General features: G+C 32.9%; 1 protein-coding gene and 1 long non-coding RNA gene across 2 annotated transcripts; both read left to right on the top strand.

Moving 5' to 3' along the window:
• Positions 1-2,804: 2,804 nt before the first annotated feature.
• On the top strand, positions 2,805-16,983 carry LOC134264797 (RNA cytidine acetyltransferase-like; the record flags this gene model as incomplete). The annotated part of the gene is made up of 25 exons (XM_062747077.1): positions 2,805-2,944; positions 3,147-3,238; positions 3,620-3,791; positions 4,307-4,429; positions 5,292-5,353; positions 5,673-5,787; positions 6,082-6,186; positions 6,530-6,663; positions 6,854-6,947; positions 7,040-7,138; positions 7,231-7,367; positions 7,567-7,709; positions 7,892-8,139; positions 8,372-8,488; positions 8,635-8,736; positions 8,884-8,958; positions 13,697-13,810; positions 13,996-14,129; positions 14,301-14,349; positions 14,471-14,576; positions 15,643-15,750; positions 15,868-16,037; positions 16,239-16,358; positions 16,500-16,598; positions 16,835-16,983. Coding segments are annotated over exons 1-25 (2,975 nt in total), but the record flags the coding sequence as incomplete, so codon positions are not given.
• LOC134264796 (uncharacterized) lies at positions 9,482-11,439 on the top strand. The gene is made up of 3 exons (XR_009991619.1): positions 9,482-9,752; positions 10,634-10,720; positions 10,927-11,439. It is a non-coding gene; the product is annotated as an uncharacterized LOC134264796 (long non-coding RNA).
• Positions 16,984-17,187: the final 204 nt, after the last annotated feature.

Here is a 17,187-nt window from a genome sequence, read left to right as displayed (position 1 = left end):
TATAAGGATTGGGGAAGTGATTAAAATGCACATGTTGGTTAAAGTATGTGTCTATACTTAGGGAGTGAAAGGTAGATGATTGACCAATGCTGGAAAGTGGAGAAGTTCTCCCCAAAATAACGCAGAAAATCTTGCCTTTGTCTTTAAGTTAGTTTTCTTTCATTTTATCATGGGCAGATAGAGAATCTGTGATTTGGGGGGAGGGGAGGGATAACTTCGTTCAGGCAGGGGTTCTTGGGGCCGCCTTAAGGCCCTGGGTAGTGAGGTCCAGAAGACAAAGCTCTCGGAAGCTCCTGAGTTTCGATTTTTAAGAATAAGAAAACCGATACTTGGTCATTAAATAAAATTTAGCATTTATTAATACATTTATTGACCATTAATTATAAACTTAGAAATGTTAGGGGGGAGAGGGCACCCCTCTAAATCTGCCAGTGTTTATCTCCCCCCTGCACTGGAGGGGGCGATACACTTTCTGTCACATTCCAAGTGGTTCATCATCTGAGAAGTCGATGAAATTTTTTGAAAAATTTGAAGACAGAAATCGGACAAGTTTTGATCAGAAAATGCCACACACTACACTTCTACAGTAGGCCTACAAGCATGTTGGTGAAGTAGGCCAGTCTTCTCTATCTGATCTGGTAAGCTGAACATTAGGCCTATTAATGAAGTATTTATATGATCTAGAAGGTTCACTAAAAAACATAAAGTGCTCCAAGCTGTAATTAATTTTTAAAAGTAAGCAAAATAAAATGTTTTCAGAAAGAAAAAATATGTTTAATCTATAATATAGTATGGTGTTACCTTGCTTCTGTGTGTGTGAGGACGAAGCAGACGACAGCCACCACAGGTCTACGTCATCAAAGAAATCTCTTTATTCTGTTTAACAGTCATTGTGCTTTAAATGTGTATCTTCATTTCTTATTTAGAACTTGTGGTTTCGTATACAATGTCCCAGAATATTAATAGCAATCATAAGGCCCGGCCTGTCTTTTAATAAGTAATACGGATGGTAAACCGGGATGGGTTTTCTGTGTTATTGTAAACCGGAAGTGCATTAAAGCACATGTTGAACCAAAACAGTCTATCGAGTTGACTGAAGTTTCTTACATTTTTAGTTTATTATGAGATAGCAATTAAGGATTAATTGCAGGTTTGTTATTGATCAGGTAATAAGCAATTAATAAAATCTTTTTTAAGAAGCTGATAAAAGTTTCTTTTTACGTTCATCGCGTTGACAGAAGTCACTTGCATTTTTAGTTTATTATGAAATGGCAGATTATTATGGATTAATTGCTTATTTGTTTCTGAGCAGGTAAGTATTAATTACGCAGCTAGGTTAAGGCCGCCCATAGGAAATAAGCCTTCAAATATTCCGAAAAAATCAATATAATGTTGATATTTTTTTTATTAGCATGGGTTTTAATCTAATGCGAACTGTACTAATGTATATGTATGTATGGAGTCTCAACCGAGTTCGGCCAACGCGACTTCACGTACATCAGCTGTTTGTCACGTGACATGTTTAAAATGAGAAAAAATATGTACGGATATAAAGATCGTAAAAGTTCAACGATATACGATTAATTTTTCACTATGAAATTGATTGTGTTTTCTTTAAGACAAATTTCTTAACCCAAAAAGTGCTGGGAGCAACTTCTCCATGCCCTGGAAATATATAAAATTAAGCCGACTTTTTATAAACTATGTGCATTTACACTATACGCATTAAAGAAATGTAAAACTACGGAAAAACTCAAAAGCGCACAACTTGCTCCCAGCACTTTTCAAAATAGTAGGGACAATAGCTACATGTGTATAAAATATTATAATTTATAATCAAGCGGACATCGTTGAACTTTTGAGATTTTGGAGGAGATGTACATGTAATTGTAGTACGTTTCTGTATAAAAGTGCATGACTGCGGCTTTATAACAGACCTAATAGTTATCAATTAAATAAGACTGTGAACTATTGATAAATGCATTAAAAATATGAATCAATTATGGTCAGATCACGCTTATTTAGATTTAATTTTCAGATTTTCAGTTCAGCTAATAGCTTTATCTGCGTCTCAAGTACAGAGAAACTGCGTGTCAAACTAGCCTATGACGTCATATCTGTTAGTACAGCGAGATCAAGTTGGCTTTGATTTTACATTCCAATAGTGTTGGAATGACAAGATTATTTACACATTGATTTATATTTACAATTAGCATGAGAAATCAAAGCATGTAAGAGTATATGAAAAAGAAAATTATTATTTATTCGCCGAGATTCATTTGTACAATTTCACCGTGACGTCATAATCGAATTCCCGAGGCTCTGCATACACTGATCTACCTTCGGTAGCCCTTAACCTAGTTGCGTAATAGATCTTTTTTAATTTGCTGATGAAGGTTTCTTTTGACGCTTATTGAAAGTGGTTCAAATCTCTATGCAAACAATGAGAATTGCTGGGATCTTTTAAAAATATGAGTTTAAAATGTAAATATAAGCAATGAATCATTATTTTTTTTAAAGATAGTCTCGTAACTGCAATGGTGTGTGCAAACAAATTTTCATAATGCGCTATGAAATAAACATACAATGATTGCAAACACCATTGCAGTTATGAGACTATATCTTTCAAAAAATTCTGATTCATTGCTTAATTAACAACACATAAAATTTAGATGCGATCTTTCACTGCGAATTTGATAAAGTGATTGAATATACGTCAGAACGTGGAATTTACCTTATTTACCATTTTCTGTTTGTGCTTTGATTAAAGTATGTTGAACATAATGATTCACAGTTTTTTAAATGTTCATTATTTTGTATTTGATGGTAGAAAAAAATGGTAAGGAAAAAGATAGACAACAGACTCCGAATTCTGGTGGAGAATGGTGTGGCCAAAAAGCATCGATCTCTAGTTGTTGTGGTGGGGGACCATGGCAAGGATCAGGTTTGCTGATAATTCATTCTTTTCCCCAAAAACAACTTAAAACATTTAGGTAAAAATTCCTGTTACATAACATGTACATGTACATGTAGTTCTTAATGTTGCCATGTATTTTTACTCTATGAAAAATATTATTTTCATTCTAGTATAAAGTTCAGTATTTCACTTTTGAAACATAACAGAAGACCTTCCTTCCATTTTGTAGGTTGTTATTTTACACCATATGTTATCCAAGGCCAGTGTCAAAGCCAGACCCTCAGTTTTATGGTGTTACAAAAAGGAACTAGGATTCAGTAGGTAAGAATGCAAAGAATGGAGAATTACACACTAGTTAAATTGAGATTGTTGAAGGATAATTAAAGCTTTAAAAAAATACAATTGAATGTATAATAAAAATATCAGAGGAATGAGGCAGATAAAAAAAGGCCGTATATAGAAAATGAAAAAAATGTTGGATATTATGTACAAAAGAAGACAAACACATGGGCAGTATCAGTTTGTATTCTTAAAGATTAAGCTTCTTTCCTTTTTAACTGTATACATGTTTACTAACATACAAAGGGTCTTTGATTCCATAGGGAGTCGCAGGACAATTTCAGATTTCTCAGGAATTGTAATTTTCTCAACATTCACTGGTCCCAGGACTATTTTTAAAATTAACTATTGATTTATTTGTAGTCATCGTAAGAAGCGAATGAAGCAGCTACAGAAGAAGATAAAGCGAGGAAAGTTAGACATGAATGAAGATGATCCGTTTGAACTGTTTGTAGCAGCCACTTCAATCAGATACTGTTATTATGCAGAGACTCATAAAATATTGGGGCAAACTTTTGGCATGTGTATATTACAGGTTAGAAAATTAAAAATATATTTTTGGTGATTAAATTAAAGTTTTTATTGAGAAAAAATACAATCTAGTTTTAATTTTATCAACATGATCAAAAGTTGTCCAATAATGAAAATCCAGGCATAATTGGCATGCAAGAACCAGCAGTGTAGGAAACTAACTGAAAAGATTGGAATTTGTTTGTTTTAGAGGATAATGCATATCATGAGACAATGCAAAGATCAAACAAACAAACAAAAAAAAACAGTTTTAAAAAAAAAATATTCTTTGCTCATTTACATAATCAAACTCGAGTTGACCCCATCAGTATTTTGAAATCAGGATTCAATTACTCAATTACTGGGATTCAATTACTGAACTATACAGAAAATACAGTAATAGAAAATTCTCATGGTAGAAATAGTTGAGAACACATTTGTTTTCAAATTTTGAATTGATGTTTCGTCAGTTATAAATTTATGTAAAAATACATTCATACTTGTAAAGTCCTCTGTTAAATATTGATTATATTTTTCCAGGACTTTGAGGCCTTGACCCCTAACCTGTTAGCGAGGACCATAGAGACAGTGGAGGGAGGGGGGTTAGTCGTCCTCCTCATCAAAACAATGACCTCTCTCAAACAGCTCTATACAATGACAATGGTAGGTCATATCCCAGATTGAGGATGCATCAATCTAAAAAAAAAAAGAAAAGGGGAAAAGTAAACTTGTCTCTCAAATGAAATGCTGACTTGCATTTATGTACATATTTATAATTTTCACTGAAAATTGAAAAAAAAGATAAGCATACATATGGCACGCCAAATTCACAAAAATGAGCTAAACATAGTTTCACAGTCGATAAACTAGGTTTATCGGTTGTAAACTATAGTTTACGGACTGTAAACTATAGTTAACAATGTTAATCTATATTTCACATCTGTAAACTATAGTTTACATGATATTCTATGTTATCACAATCGTAAACTATACTTAACACCATAAACAATCATTTGCAATTGCAAAACGTAGATTATCTGATAAATACAGTTTCACGATTTGTAAACTATAGTTTACAAACCGTTAACTATAGTTAACGATCTGATAAATATAGTTTCACAATTTGTAAAACTATGATTAACAACTCTTAACTATAGTTTACGATTATAAACTATAGTTTACAAACGTGAATCTATGTTTATCAACAAAATCGATTGTTAACGCTTTATTCAGACAGATAAACTTAGATTAGCATTCGTAAACTATAGTTAACGACCGTTAAATATAGTTTTACAGATGAAAACTATACTTAACGAATCGTTAACTATAGTTTACGGTTTGTAAACTATAGTTTACAGTCGATAAACCTAGTTTATCAATTGTGAAACTAGGTTTATCTCATTTTTGTGAATTTGGCGTGCCATACATACATTTACAGTATATATTTTGTTTCTACATCAATGAATATATTTTATGTGGATTTAAGTAATGTTATACTTCTAATAAGTTTTTTGTTTTCCTAAAGGATGTACATTCAAGATTCAGGACAGAGGCTCATCAAGATATTGTTGGAAGATTTAATGAAAGGTATTGTTGAAAATATTTTGAAAAGAAACAAATTTAATTCTACTAGGAACCTAAGTCAGTAAGACTAAACAACAAACATGAACTCAAATAGAAATACAATAACAGTATAAAGGGACTTAGACCTACCAACCAGAGGATTAAAATTATTCTTAAAAATTGATAAATTATAAACATACTAATGCATAAATTGTTCACCACATTTTAAATACTGTCTCTAGCTGTTCAATATAGCTTATTTAATTTTTTTTAAAAATATTGTTTTGTGTACCACATATGTATCAGTTTGTTCAAACAGTAACAATTTTGTTTCACATTTCAGATTTTTACTTTCACTGGCCTCCTGCAAGAATTGTATAGTCATTGATGACCAGTTTAACATTCTACCTATATCATCACACATGCTCAACATCCAACCTGTTCCTGCTAAGTCTATTGTGAGTAATGCTAAGCCAGGGAACATTTTACAATTTAACAGCTTAAGGGAGAGAATGATGGATTTAAATTAGTTAATAATAATTCCTAGTAAGCCTGACAGATCGTCACAGGGTTGAAAATAGTACGTACAGCAAATAAGTGATATTAATTCATAGAGTAATGAATTTTTTAGGGATCCCAACAGCAGTTTCTAGAAATTATTTCACCTAAAAGAATTCAAAAAAGCCAAACTCATTATTGTAGCATTTATTTTGTGTAAATCATGGAACCCTGTTGTATTTTGATGTTGACAGGAAGATGTGCCGGCCAGAGAGGTGGAGTTGAAGGATCTGAAGGAATCGTTACAGGACACTCAGCCTGTAGGAGCCATCGTCAACTGCTGTAAAACTCTGGACCAGGTCAGTCAATAAATCATGTATAAAAGGCTCAATTTAAATACTGTATGGAAATACTGGATAGACTATGTGCAAAATAAAACTCCTGCAATTGGATATCTAAGTGGAAATTATACAAATTTTACGTATGTACATTAACTTCTCTGTGGCTAATGTGTCAGTTAATTAGTAAGTTTTTAGGGAAATGCATTCCAAGTTCTTTTCAAGTGATTTCCTTTCCTTTTATGATGTTTTCTTGCTTACATGAACTTGAACATGTACTGGTAGGTTACAGTCTAGGGGTTGAATATTACTGTTAACCATCATACTTGTACCATTTTATCATACACCTGTATTATTTTGATAGGGTAAAGCACTTCTAAAGTTCATTGAAGCAATATCTGAAAAGACACTGAGAAGTACTGTGATTATGACTGCAGCTAGGGGGCGTGGCAAGTCAGCAGCTCTGGGGCTGGCCCTATCAACTGCTGTAGGATTTGGGTATGGTCATTTTTTTTTTCTTTTTTTCACAAAAACTGTGTCTATTTACATGAACTTTGCAAAATTCATGTACAAAATAGAAAAGAAAATGACATGTTGCAAAGAATGGTATTCTTATATTTTTAGTTAATACATGTATTGAAACTTTAAATAACTACAGGTATATGAGTCTTTTCCTAATGATTTTCAGGTACTCCAATATATTTGTCACTGCACCTAGTCCAGAAAATTTGAAAACTTTGTTTGAGTTTGTCTTCAAAGGATTTGATGCTCTAGAGTACCAGGTATTATTCTGTGTAATTATTACCCAACAATAGACCTTTCAGACTAGTAGTCACTTTATTTCATCAATTTGAATTGGGTTTTTTTTTTCCAGGAACATATGGATTATGAAATAATTCAGTCCACAAACCCAGACTTCAACAAAGCTATTGTAAGAGTAAACATTTTTAGAGAACACAGGCAAACCATACAGGTATCACTTTTGCAATATCTACTTTCTGATCTAAATGTTAACTACATCTTGTAAGCTTATACATGTAACAGAATTATATTTATCTCTAACAGTACATCCACCCAACGGATGCCCACAAACTAGGACAGGCTGAATTAGTGTGTATAGATGAGGCAGCAGCCATACCTCTTCCTTTGGTGAAGAATCTTCTAGGACCATACCTGGTGTTCATGTCCTCAACTATCAATGGGTAAACTAAAACAGTTACTCTGTAGATCTATAGATTATTTTTTTTCTACTACATTTAAACATTTTGTACCAAAATACAGTTGGTCATTCAAGTCTTCTCAATCACAAAAGATATTTACAAAATAGTCAAAAAATTGTAAGGTTATTGTTATAATGAAAGTGTATATACATGTATGTCTAAATGAGACATTGTTTTGTAGATATGAAGGCACAGGTCGCTCCTTGTCACTAAAGCTCGTCCAGCAACTGAGGCAGCAGTCTAGTACATATGGAGGAAGTTCAGCAGAAGTCCAGAAGACACTCAACATGACCAAGAAAGGGGAGGGTGTGTCATCTGCCTCAGGTAGGGGGATATGTCACCTCTGAAGTCAAAGAATGTACACATCTACACTTGATTCTGGTAACAAAACAGATTTTGGATGACAACAAGCAAATAATGAAATACCATTAAAGAGATATGAAAAAATGATGAGGGTTTACTTAATTTTTTGTTAATTGTGTGTATTCTCTGACATTTGATTTAAGGTCGTGTTCTTCATGAAGTGGTCCTTAATGAATCTATAAGGTACGCCAATGGTGATCCGGTAGAACAGTGGCTGTATGACTTGCTCTGTCTGGATGCTGCAAATGTCACCAGAATTTCCTCAGGCTGCCCTCTCCCTGAATCTTGTGACCTGTATTACATTAACAGGGACACTCTGTTCTCCTATCACAAGGCGTCTGAAGCCTTCCTTCACAGAATAATGGCTCTGTATGTGTCATCTCACTATAAGGTTAGTTTTAGTACAAACTGCAGAAAAATACATTCTTTTTAAAGTGCTTCATTTAACTTAGATACAAAAATGTTCATAGTTTAATTTTTAAAGTAATTCTCTTTGTATTAACACTTTTTATTTTTGTATTAACACTATTTATTCATTGATTGTAAAGATAAATAATTCTTTCTAATGAGGATACACATTTAAAAATTCTCTTTTTTGATCTACAATGTACTTGTCATTTTAGAACACTCCTAATGACCTACAGTTACTGTCAGATGCACCTGCTCACCATATCTTTGCACTGCTTGGTCCAGTCGACCCAAATCAGACATCACTCCCAGAGGTCCTCTGTGTGCTTCAGGTAATTGTCCATTCATTCTTTTATGACAAATTTTTTTTAGAAAGATTGTGATGTATAGGTAGTACATGGAATAGACAACAGATGTATAAGATTTCTAGAAAGTCAATTGTAATACATTGTCTTTTAAGCTTTGCCTCTGTTTTCAGGTGTGTTTGGAAGGAGAGATTTCTAAAGCTTCTATCATGAACAGTTTGTCAAGGGGGAAAAGAGCTTCTGGTGATTTGATACCTTGGACAATATCCCAACAGGTTTGTCTGTTGCAGCCAAAATTCAGTTTTAAAGATAAAATTATAAACTCTCTCTGTTAATCATAATGATGAAAAATTATCTCGGGTTCATGTTTGTCCTTCATTGTCTCAGTATATTTAGTAATCAAGTTGATTTCTAATTTAAAGTTTCAAGATCATGATTTTCCCGGGCTGTCAGGGGCACGAGTTGTAAGGATAGCCACACATCCAGACTATCAGTCAGTGAGTAAAATTTAATGAAAATCACATTTCACAAATTTTCCTACATGTAAGCACTTTTTGCAAAGTTTCTTTTCACCAGTAAAATAGTTAAGAGTCAAAATCAGCAAGCATCGAGCATTCAGTTAAAAAATGTGGAAAGTGGCATAGAAACAGATTTGGTTAAAACTCATATATAAATTTTCAGAACAAAGGGAATGATAGAAAAAAGCAAGCAAAAAATAATTTTTCGCATTGTTGCTATGGAAACCACGCGCCTTTCAGATAGCATGTTTTGTACTTCATCATGACACTTGAATTTATGGTTAAACAAATACTTTTTTATTACTAGTCATTAAAAAAAGCTTTTTAAATTATTATTTTATTTATATAAATATACTCTATTTTAGCAGCTGTTGATTTTTGAAATTCTCTTCACCTTTTGATAAATATAACTAGTTTTTGGAGGTTTATTTTGCTTTAAAAAACAGCAAATTTGAAGTACTTTATAAGAAATCTACAACCACATTAAAGCTTATCAACATAAAATATATATTAAACAGTATTTCTTCTATAAGAATCAAGAAAAAAATCTGCAGGCAACTAAAGCATTTATATATGATAACTGATTTAAATCCATAATTTTCTGTCTTTTTTGCTTCAAATTACCTCCCTTTGGTATAGCTCTCTAACATAGGAGGAATAAACGGTAGTTTGCTTACATTGTTTTCAATAACAGTGTACAGAAGACTAGAAGAAAATACAAACTTGGAGCAGTCTGAGCCTCAGTTTTGGCGTTTTCATGAGTCTTAATTACGGTTAGTGACTGAATTTTTAAAATTTACCATTACAACAGTTTCTGAAGAATGTATAACAAAAATTAACCATGCAGGAAAATATGTAACACTTGGCAAGTGTTTTTTTTGCACATTTCAATTTAATTCTGATTGATTATAAGTTATATGTTAGCATTACTTTAGTTTTTTATAACAAAAAAGAAAAGATTATGCATGTCCCGAGGAACCAAGAGGAGGGGGTATGCCCCTCCCCCCTCCCCGATAATATTGCCGATATTAAACTATAATATGATAAAATGAAATCAAATTCCCCAACTTAGATTGTTTCTGCGGGCCGAACGTGAAAAAGTTGGTCATGATCAGTTACATAACTCATGATAACTGTATCCCAAATTATAAAGTTTAATTTGAATTTAGTTTAATTTTGATTTGTTGTATTCAAAGCATGTGTGTAACCAAGTCACTCACCAGCTATAATGATTATAACTTGAGTGATGGTCGGGTAAAAAAAAAATTCTGTATATAGTAATAGATATCTTTATTTACCATTTAAGATAATACCTGCTTTTTACATAAAAAATTTATGAAAATCAACACTTTTATGAAATATTTGTAAAATGGAATGACTTTTGTTATGACGTCATAAAAAAAGAAAAAGGTTAAGTCAACTAGGTTCAAATTATAAGCATCATTAGAATTTCAGCACATAAAATTTTGAAAAGAATTTCTATACTCTATTTTTTCTTTGGGGGGGGGGGGGTTATTGGAAAGAAACGAAAACCACAATTTAGAGTTTTGACAAAACCTAGAACCAATTGACCTTTTTATTACAAGTTTATAAATTTAAATAATATCTAAAATCAATACCGTCTCAACTTTGTGTTGTATACTTCTGTTTTTAGAATGAAATTCGCCACTTTGAAGCCAAACTCGGAAAGAAGCAGAAACAGAATCAGATGAGCTGATATAGAATTGGACAGGAAAAACGTGTAAATAATACATTTAGTAAAAACATTAACTTTTTAAAATAAAATGATAAACTAAACCATTGAGATCTCTTGGAATTTAATTGATTCCAATAAACATGCTTTGCATTCATCATCATTGCTCAAGCTCAACTAGAAATGGTTCTTAGTAAGTATCTGAAGGCAAAGCTGTATAATATAATTACATTTTGATTTTATCACTTTTTCAGATTATCATTATGAGAATACATCATTACAGTACAGACCATTGATGCTGGAAGTGAGTGGATAGTGTTACCGGAGACTCAGGGATCCAGAAAATAGATCCATAAATTGTACAGTGTATTCATGAAAGTGGATCAAATAAAAATGTTCAATCCAAAAGTAACATTCTTTGTTTGTCTGTTAGCATTTTTTTAACAAGCTAAGAGAATTTGTGTCTACCGCTTAGGGAAAAAGTAAACCATGCGCAGTGGGGGGGGGGGGGGGGGGGGGGTCGGATCCCACTTATTGAATTTGTAGAATTTTTAAATGTATACATGTATACTGAAGCAAATAAAATATGTCAATATTGATATAATGATTTGATTATGTGTATAGAAGATTCTTTTTATGTGGATTATTTATCACAACGTAATGATGATTTTATGAGTTTGTACAAGCTAGACCTCATAATTTTTTCATTTCACATGCTGAATACTATCATTTAGTAAAAAAAAGGATTTCGGAAAAGAAAAAAATGATCGTCCAAGAATCGAGCCCGTGACCTCTCGCGTGTGAAGCGGGAGACTTGCCACTGCGCCACGGAACTGCTGTACAATTTCGATAATTATATGCAAATATGAAGTCACATACATGTATAAGTTCAAAATCTTCTTGAAATATTGCCCGGAAATGATAGTGTTACACACAGAGAGAATGTATAAATTTACGAACTTTATCTTTGACCTTTTGACCTCAAAATCAATAAGGGTCTTCATAAGGCCACGGGGAGTTACTATGTAAAATTTCATTGCAATAGCTCAAATGGTTCTAGAGATACTGTGTGGAAAGGAAAGTGTTATAACAGACAGAATTTGCTTATGTATGACCTTGACCTTTGACTTTTTGACCACATAATCAATAGGGCTCTTCTTTAGTCCATTGGGAGTAACTGTTGCTATGCTAAATTTCATTGCAAAAGCTCAGAGGGTTCTCGAGATATCGTGTGGAAACGACAGCGTTCCAGAGAGACAGAAAGACGGACGGACGGAAGGACAAACTCGTGAGGGGGGGGGGGGGGTGGTTATATATTAGGGTACGTTGAGAAAAAAGTTGGGTGGGGGATGTCATCCCCCTACCCAACCCAAACCTGATGCTACATGCCTGATTGACATGGTTTTACTTTTAATATAATTATGTGAGCTGTCATAGCGACTCTCTTTCATAAACAAAAATTATTGTGAGAAAGCTAATAAAATGATACAACCTTCCTGCTATTGCATTAAATGTTTTTTATTACTAAAAAGGTCTAAATACTAATTTGAAACCTTTTAAAATTTTGCTAGTGCAGATGTGCATACCACAATTTGACTATGACAAATACTCAAGTCATAGGTAGTAAAACCGTTGTGTTGAGCACAATCTTCCAATTTCCCTTCATTCGAAGTTAAATATGTAAATGTGCCAAACTCATACAGTACACTTTTACTGCAGTGATCTTGAAAAAGCTATGTCCTTGAGTCAAGGCCAAACATGTTCAAATGAATTTTGGTCAAGGTAATGACAAACCTACAGCTTAAAAATAATTCCCAAGATGAAACCAAGTCTTTTCATTAGAATGTTACAGAATGGGCAAAGGTTGCACTTTTCTTCTACCAATGACCTTGAACTTGTTCAAATGACCTTGAGTCAAGTTTTAGACACATCTCTCGATCGCAAGCAATCTTAATATCAAGTATGAACTTTCAGTGGCACTTCATTGAAATGTTATGGACAAGTCAAAATTTAACAAACATATGGATCGGTGAACAAGGTGATTCCTACCCCCCCCCCCCCCTTTTTCCAAGTTTCCTTTGTGAGGAATATAAAATTCCTTTTGAAATTGAATGTGCATTTATTTATTAACAATAGTAAAGATATGAGTATGCTTAATTTGATCAGAACCAATATGGCCAATATAATGGACACTGAACATGTATTCAAATTACCCCCACCCCTTCAAAAAAGCTTATAAATACCAGATTTTCACACATTTTAACCATTTGTAACTTTTTTCTGCTAAAGTTGCCTGCAAATTTTATTGTATAGATATGACATATAGATAACCCCTAACAAGATCATACCATTCATTTTTCCAGCAGTGGTTGTAGATTTTGTGAATAAAGTGATAAACATATGTAACTTTTTTCAAGATTAATAAGCATTGACGCCATGTTTTTTTCCCGTTGTCATGGCAACAATATCACTACAGAAATTTTGTTTTTCCTATTTTTGGAGAATAAAGTAATTCCATCTTTTAACAAATAAAGTAACCAAAATACCTTATCTTATCACGTTCAGAAAACATATTCGTAGAAAAATGTCTAAAAATCATTGATTTTCATAAGGATTTATGAACCCGTTGCTTAGGAAATGAATTTCCTTGGATACCAGTCCCTTCATACGTTCGAAAAAAATTTTAATTGTGTTTTAGCATTAGGTAAGACAAAATCTTTCATATACCAGAAGCTTTTGAAAAAATAAAATTTTGACTTTCCATTCAATGCTCGATGCTTGCTGATTTTGACTCTTAAATATGCTTCGTACTGTGAAATCGCTAATTTTCATGGGAGTTAAAAATTTTTTTAGTCGTTCTATGATTATAAGAGCCCTTAAATTCATGTTCTCCATGTAATATTTAGATTTCAGACTACAAAATATTTCATCAACTGCAGAATAATTTTCCCACAAAATATATCTATTAGTAACAATGTCAGATATTAGGTTCAAAGCTTTTATTTTGACCATTGTTATTTACAGATGGGTTATGGCAGCAGAGCTTTGTCTTTGTTAAAGCAGTACTATAAAGGGGAGGTGGTCAGTTTGTCCGAGTCTGTAGACACAGAGCCGGAGACCAATGTCATAGATGACCAGGTACGAACAATTGTAATACATGTACAGCATCACTTGCTTAGGCTGCAAAATCATCATTACTATCAAAAATTAGATATGCTCACATGATATGAAGTTAAAAGTTTATGCATGTATACCAGTACTTAGAGATACAGGTTTTAGAATCAAGACACTTTATAATATTATTGCATATTATAATGAAACAGGAGGTGAACTTACTTGAGGAAAGAGTGACTCCCAGGAAAAATCTACCTCCACTGTTGATGAAGCTGAGTGAAAGAAAACCAGAAAAACTGGATTACTTGGGAGTCTCTTATGGATTGACATCAGGTTTACTCAAGTAAGCAAATGAAATAAAATCTGTCTTCCCAGTACTAGAATATCTTAATTTGTTTGATATTGTACATGTTTGTATTTGTATTTTTTTTTCAAATTGTTGTATCTATATACAGGCATGTATACTTGGATGCAAGAATATGAAAGAATTGAATTTTGTGGTGAATATTTTTAGGTTCTGGAAGAAAAATGGATTTGCACCTGTGTACTTAAGACAAACACCTGTAAGTTTAAAGCATTTGTTGCTTTTTTTATTCTTAAATTTTAACAATTGTTAGGACTAGATGGTTTGGTGTATTATAAAGACCTTCCAAGAAATAATGTACACATTTATTTTCTTGATAGAATGACCTGACAGGTGAACACTCTTGTATCATGTTACACCTGTTGACCGAAGAGGAGGGGGAGGAGGAAAGGAAACAAGAGTCATGGCTACAAGCCTTCTGGAAAGGTACACCGAAAATCCTTATATAAGGAGCATTTGTACTAATATATAGATATTGGGTTTTAGTTTTTATACTTGATGTATAGGTATAACTTATTTTTTGTTGTCATCTTGCTCCTCATGGATAATATGAACTGCTGTGCAATTATGAGTTGAGGTTGTATTATCTGTTTTAGCAAACATGTACATGTATCTAACATTTTCCATAGTTATTACTCTAATGAAAAAAAAAAAATCTGACAAACTGCTCCAACGGTTTCTCATAGCTTAAAATACTTTTTTTTTCTTTAGAAATATGTCACTATACTCATTCAATCAAACATTAAGATTTATTTTCACTTAGAGATATGAAGCAACACATATAGAGCTACAAATAATTCTTCCTTAAATCAAGGTGGTCCATATCAACTTTTAAAAATTTGTAATCACAAACTATGTGTAATAAATAAGTCAGACCAGTCAATTAAGCTTGTATGTATAAACTGAAGATTTTAAAATGAATCACTTTTATGCAGAAATTAAAAGCGAGTTATCGTTGTAGAATATTATGTGTTTGTTTAATACAGTAAAACTCGTTTAGTGCGAACACGAATATAGCGAATTTACGGATATAGCGAAGTTTTTCTGGGTTCCCGGCAAAGTTCTTAACAAATCTTTGTAAAATTTTACGGTTATAACGAACTCTGATATAACGAATTTACGGATATAGCGAACTGATTTTGAGTCCCGTTGAGGTTAAATATAATGAAATTTACATCTTTTATAACGAACTTTCAAAGATTATTAAAAAATTGATAAATTTAACTGACTTTATTTCCTTTAAGAATTTGCATATAAAATTCAATTCATAATAAAACCTTAGTTATCTTTGGTATGTTTTGTAATATTTGTTTCCCTAACATATTTCTTAGTAATACTTAAAGGCAAACATGTATATTGCGAATTCGCTATATATAGTTATACGAATTCGTTATACGGATATAATGAATTACGGATATAGCGAATTAAATTCACAGGTCCCCAGGACTTCGCTATAACCGAGTTTTACTGTATATTTTGACATTTACTACAGATTTCAGAAGGCGATTTGTGTCCCTGCTAGCATACCAGTTCAGAAATTTCACACCGTCCATGGCTCTAAGCATTCTGGAGCAGAAACAGTTCAAATCTGGCAAATCAAGTATGTTTTATTAAATAACATCATCTTTTATTCACATTATCTTGTATTACCCATGATACCAATCATTGGTGATATTTATGGAAGAAAGCTCATTGTGTTTGTCCATCTCTTTTGTAGATTTGTCGGTACAAGAACTAGAGTTGTACTTTACTAAGTATGATGTGAAGCGTTTAGAGCTGTACGCCCAGAACATGGTTGACTATCATCTGATAATAGATCTTCTGCCCGCCATCAGTCGTCTCTACTTCCTGAATCAGATCAATGTTCAACTCAGCATCGTACAGAGTGTAAGGCACTGATTTCAAACAAACACTGTTGAGGAAAAAAAAAATTGAAAGGCTTTGTTAATTTTCTTAAAAATTTAAATTATGGATTGGGTAGCTTTTATGTTTATTTTATTTAAATTAAAACCCTTTTTAATGAAAACACAAGTGATTTTTAGATCATAATTTGGTAGTCATTTATTATTAATTTTCTTGTTTTTTAAGGCTTTGCTGCTTGGGTTGGGATTGCAGCACAAAACTGTGGAAGATCTGGAGAAAGAGCTTGATCTTCCCTCCAGCCAATTACTGGGTCTCTTCAACAGGATCATCCGCAAAGTTGTCCACGTAAGTAATCATCTTCATGTGTATTAAATGATGTTACAAGTATTTTGATTAGGAAGATCATTTTCCAAGCAAGTTTTGCCTTGTTCGCTCTTTGATATTAAGTATCTGCATATTATTGAAATGTTGTTGTACGTACATCAGAGTCTGAATGAAGTAATGGAGGAGGATGTAGAGAAAGATATGATAGAGAGGAAGGAGATAACACTGCAGCCCACAGAGCAGTCTATGGAGGAGGAACTGGTAAGTTCTACATCCAGGCAGTAAAGTAATCAGTTACAGACATGAAGGTTTTCTATCAAGGAGATAATAAACTCAGTACAAACACTCAGTACTGTCCCTGAATTATGTTTGTGTGGGAAAAATACCAGTATGTAATTCCTAAAGAACATGACTTCTGTATACAATGCAGATTATTTTAGCCTATAGACAACATCCAATAAATTTATTTAATGTCAGATGAACTCTTTATTTTACAGACAGCAGCAGCAGAGGAGGTTGAGGCAGCCCAGAGGAAGGAACTGGCTTTTCTGAAGGACCTTGACCTGTCCCAGTATAAAATAAAGGGGTCAGAGCAGGAGTGGAAGCAGGCCCTTGGGTCAGGGTCAAAGATGATCAGCATCAAGGGGTAACTCAGAATTACATGTATCTTGTGTAAAAGGGGATCTCTGTAGCAATCTCAAGCTGTAAACGAAGGGAATTTTAAAAGTGGGGTTCAAAGTGGTTATTTTTTTCAAAAAAAATATATATCAAAAATTATATTTATTTTATTATTATTTCAGATCATTAAAAGAGAAGAAAAGGAAAACAGAGGACGCTATTGCATTGCTAG

This window comes from Saccostrea cucullata, unplaced genomic scaffold, assembly GCF_032062105.1.
Source record: "Saccostrea cucullata isolate Sc308-1 unplaced genomic scaffold, CSIRO_AGI_Scuc_v1 ctg11118, whole genome shotgun sequence".
NCBI classification, from domain to species: Eukaryota; Metazoa; Mollusca; class Bivalvia; order Ostreida; family Ostreidae; genus Saccostrea; species Saccostrea cuccullata.
This window is presented reverse-complemented; position numbering and strand designations above follow the sequence as displayed.